The sequence below is a fragment of the Trichoplusia ni genome, unplaced genomic scaffold, assembly GCF_003590095.1.
Source record: "Trichoplusia ni isolate ovarian cell line Hi5 unplaced genomic scaffold, tn1 tig00002170, whole genome shotgun sequence".
Classification (NCBI taxonomy): Eukaryota; Metazoa; Arthropoda; class Insecta; order Lepidoptera; family Noctuidae; genus Trichoplusia; species Trichoplusia ni.
The window spans coordinates 19,890-23,703 of NW_020800212.1; the positions used below are offsets into that span (position 1 = coordinate 19,890).

General features: G+C 36.9%; 1 protein-coding gene across 1 annotated transcript; it reads right to left on the bottom strand.

Annotated features, from left to right (window-relative positions):
- Positions 1-268: 268 nt before the first annotated feature.
- Positions 269-1,300, bottom strand: LOC113507469. The gene is made up of 2 exons (XM_026890319.1): positions 982-1,300; positions 269-894 (listed from the first exon to the last, which is right to left on the bottom strand). The coding sequence occupies exons 1-2, from the start codon at positions 1,253-1,255 to the stop codon at positions 578-580; spliced, it is 591 nt and encodes a 196-aa protein (XP_026746120.1). The 5' UTR covers positions 1,256-1,300; the 3' UTR covers positions 269-577.
- Positions 1,301-3,814: the final 2,514 nt, after the last annotated feature.

Consider the following 3,814-nt stretch of genomic DNA (forward strand, 5'->3'; position numbering starts at 1 on the left):
GAAAGAAATAAATACATTGCTGTACATCAAGGTTTGGTTTTATTACAAGTCAGAAGTGGGATCAACTGCGAGCCATGTCGGAAAGAAACCGCCGTAAGTATTATGTTTGTATATATTATTCGAACAATTGGATAATAAAAGTAACGTTATATAGCCATGTAGGTGCGCTATGATGTTCTAGCCATGTAGGTGAGCTGTGAAGTATAGCCATGTAGGTGAGCTGTGAAGTATAGCCATGTAGGTGAGCTGTGAAGTATAGCCATGTAGGTTAGGGTGTCCCTTATATAAGCGAAAAATTTTTTTTTTCGAAAATCGTAATGCATACCCTCTAACTTTTTTACGTCTACCTAGACTTATCTAAATACAAAATTTCATCTTTCTACTCCAACATTAACCCGTGCCGACTACGTTTCAAAGTTTTAAGAAATTGCAGATTTTTTGACTTAATATGCTGTTATGCAGCTAAATGAATTATAATGTTATTTTATAGTTTAAGATTAATAACAAAGTTATTTTAAAGGTATATTTATTTTAAGAAGATAAAGTCTCAATTACAAGGTCACAAAGTTGCAAATAATTAGCCCGGATATTTTCTCTTGAGGGTCTCTTTTTTACAATCTGGATACATTCTTCTGTGCTCTTGCACGCAGCGTAGCAAATATTGCTTTTGCTCTTCCTTTGCTGTAATTAAACCATGAAAATCTTGCATTAGTTTTACAGCTCTTTCAGCTGTATCATTAACTGCTCTCAAAGCCAAAACCTTTCTTTTTGCCTCTAAATAGGCAACATCTTTTTCCCACATAGAAATTGGTTTCTGAAGGAAGTTTTTGTCGATTTTTAATCGTGAAAATAAATTGTTGCTCTTGGTTGACACAAAATCACTCAGTGACATTTCTGAAACAAATATGCAGAATTGATTGTTAGTTTAATTAAAAAAACATTTAATAAAACTACTTAATTTACGTATGTATTTTCACTTACCATACAAATGATGAGACATATCTTCTTTTGACGGAATGTACCTCTTCCCAGAATTAGACAAACTCTCTCTTTGCAAGTTTGTTATCATGTTTGCCTTGGTTGGTTCATCAACTTCATCGTCAAAGAGTGACAGAAGGACAATTTCTTCCGATAAGTACCAAAGATGGTTGCTAAACTTGCTGAGAGCTGCCTTAGAAATCAATTTATCGACGGTTTCATATTCCTTAAGGCTCTTTAAAAAGCACAAATCTTGATTCGGTGCCTTCACCGCCATACTACATTGAAGCCATGCTTTTACGTATAAAATTGCAATGAATAAACAAATAACAAATGTCTTGGAGTGCTCGTTTATCCTTAACGCTTAATTTGAATTGCGATTGCAATAAGTGTATTTTAAGAGTATAAATAGCTCTAGCCATCCACCTTGCTTGATGCATCGCTCCAGGAGGTCTGATTTTAATTTTCTTTTCAATATCTCCTCCTAAAAAGACAATAGATAGTTCAATTAGCTCCCGATAATCGTCACGCACAATAGATTTTTGTAATTCTTGATTATAAAATTCCAGCAATCCTTGTACTATTGTATCACTGAAATATTGTTTGATGAAGTCGGTGTTTATTTCGATAGCAGAAGGATCAATGTTTTTCCAATTGTCTCTAAACTTTTTGAAAATCGGGATATCGGGGCTGCTCGTGACTTGATGGATTTTTGTTTCAAACACAGATTTCAAAACCAGCTCGTAAACGTGATGCCGGCAAGCAAAGAGTAATAATTCCCTGTCTAGTTTCTGTTCCAGAAGAACACACGCTCCATTCAAATGTCCGGTATTAGAAGCAGTTGTGTCACAGCACATTATTTGGACTTTTTCATCGAGGTTCCAGTCGTAAAGCGCGTTTGACACTGCTTGAGCTTGCTCTCGCCCAGAAGAGCTCTCCAATTTGGGCACAGCCAGTAGTTGTTCTTTTTCTCCAAACGAAATAAGAATTGGCAGGCGTTCTTCTTTTGAACTTCTCATGTCTGGCCCAGGTAATAGCTTTCCATCCCAGTGAACTGTCACCATTTCAGGGATATTATTTTGAAAATCTGATTTTATAGACTCCGCTCTATCTTTTCTGCTTTGTGTGCGAATTCGTTGAATAGATGATTTGTTTATGGGAAAATCATCACAACTTAAACCTAGCGCTTCTATCACAGCCTGAAGTATATAAACAGAATCCCTCACACTTAATTGACATCTGTCTAAAGCTGCAACTAGTTTGGGCGTGATGAAGTCTTTTCTTCCTCTTTTTTGAGTAGTTGCTGAGCTTAACGTTGATGTTGAAGGCATAGGTCCCTCAAAGCTTTCATCAGAGCTGGAAGGCTGATCGCAATGTTCTTGAATTTGAACAAAACTCTGTGGAGTATGAGATGACGATAAACTATTTGAACGCATTCGTTCTTGTCTTCTTTCATCTTCTTTTAACTTTCTCTGTCTTGACCTTTCTTCTTTTTCAGACAACTTTTTGTCCACACCCGCTAAACATCCTGGACGCCCTGGTTCTCTTTGCTTTTGTAAAAATATTTTATCTTCCTCTATCTTCATCAGTTGCAAAGCATCAGCGTGTGCTATGTCGAACAGATTATCCAAACTATTTTGAAAGTCTCTCTCACGGCGCTTATAAATATCGCTTGACTTTTTCGAATTTTTTTGCAACTCTCTCCAAGTGTGATGAAGATCCACAAGTTTTTTTACACAGTTAGGTAAAGCTCTAGTTGGGATTCTAGCCTTTTCCCAGAATATAATACACTCGCGAATGACGAGATTTGCGCTTTCACTAATTGTTAATTTGACTTCGCGAATATTATAAAAAAGTACTGCGAGAACTTGACGGTTTGACGGTAACTTAGCCCCTGTTATTTGATAATTTATATCACCAACTAAGAAAATACTGTTATTATCACTTCTTAATTTCACTGCCATCTTCTAAAGTAAAATAATCGGTGTTAGCTACGCTAATGACTGGGAACAAATGACTGATTACCGCGAGTGCGCGCCGCTACTCCCGCGCAACTTGTATGTACATGTTTCGATGCAAGTCGGCACGGGTTATCATACTCCAAACAAGGTAAAAATTTATTTCCTACTGTTTTAGGTACAAATGAACAAAACTAAGACGTATGCGTTAAAAAAATTAAACTTCAAAAAATAAGGGACACCCTAATGTAGGTGAGCTGTGAAGTATAGCCATGTAGGTGCGCTGTGAGGTATAGCCATATAGGTGCGCTATGATTATATAGTCATGTAGGTGTGCTATGAAGTGTAGATATGAAGGTAAGCTGTAACGTGAAGCCATATAAGAGCGCCATGCAGTTTAGTTAGCTAATTAAACTTTTTTTTAATTAACCGTATAGAACTGTACACATGCTGTGAAGATAAAACATATTGAAGTAGAATTGTTGCAAGGTAACCAACAAAAGAATAGTCACCATGATACACAAGTGATGTTTATGACTTTTTGTAGTGTGTCATACTGCCTACTGCAAATTGAGTACCGTGCGGCATAAGGATTAGTCGTGTAGCTGGCTATCCTAGAATGAGATTTGTGCAAATGTGAAATGGAATATTCCTGTAGTGTACTTAGATAAGTAGTTTTAGAGGTTTTGTAACTGGACTTCAGTAGCTACGTACCTATAGCTATGTACTAAATTTATTCATAGTTGCACATAGTGTCTAATAATCTAAATGAGTTGAGTTTGGATGTGAAGCGCTTTGGAAAATGCATTCCAGGTGACTGTAAGGAAAGCTTTACTCCCGAATGTCCTGCAAGGCGACGCCGGCGTAGAAGGTCCTCA

Bases quoted from the DNA above. Each gene is read 5' to 3' on its own strand.
- LOC113507469 (XM_026890319.1), bottom strand. From the start codon at position 1,255: ATGGCGGTGAAGGCACCGAATCAAGATTTGTGCTTTTTAAAGAGCCTT. The intron at 895-981 runs GTAAGTGAAAAT...TATTTGTTTCAG, and splicing joins TATGTCTCATCATTTGTATG to AAATGTCACTGAGTGATTTT.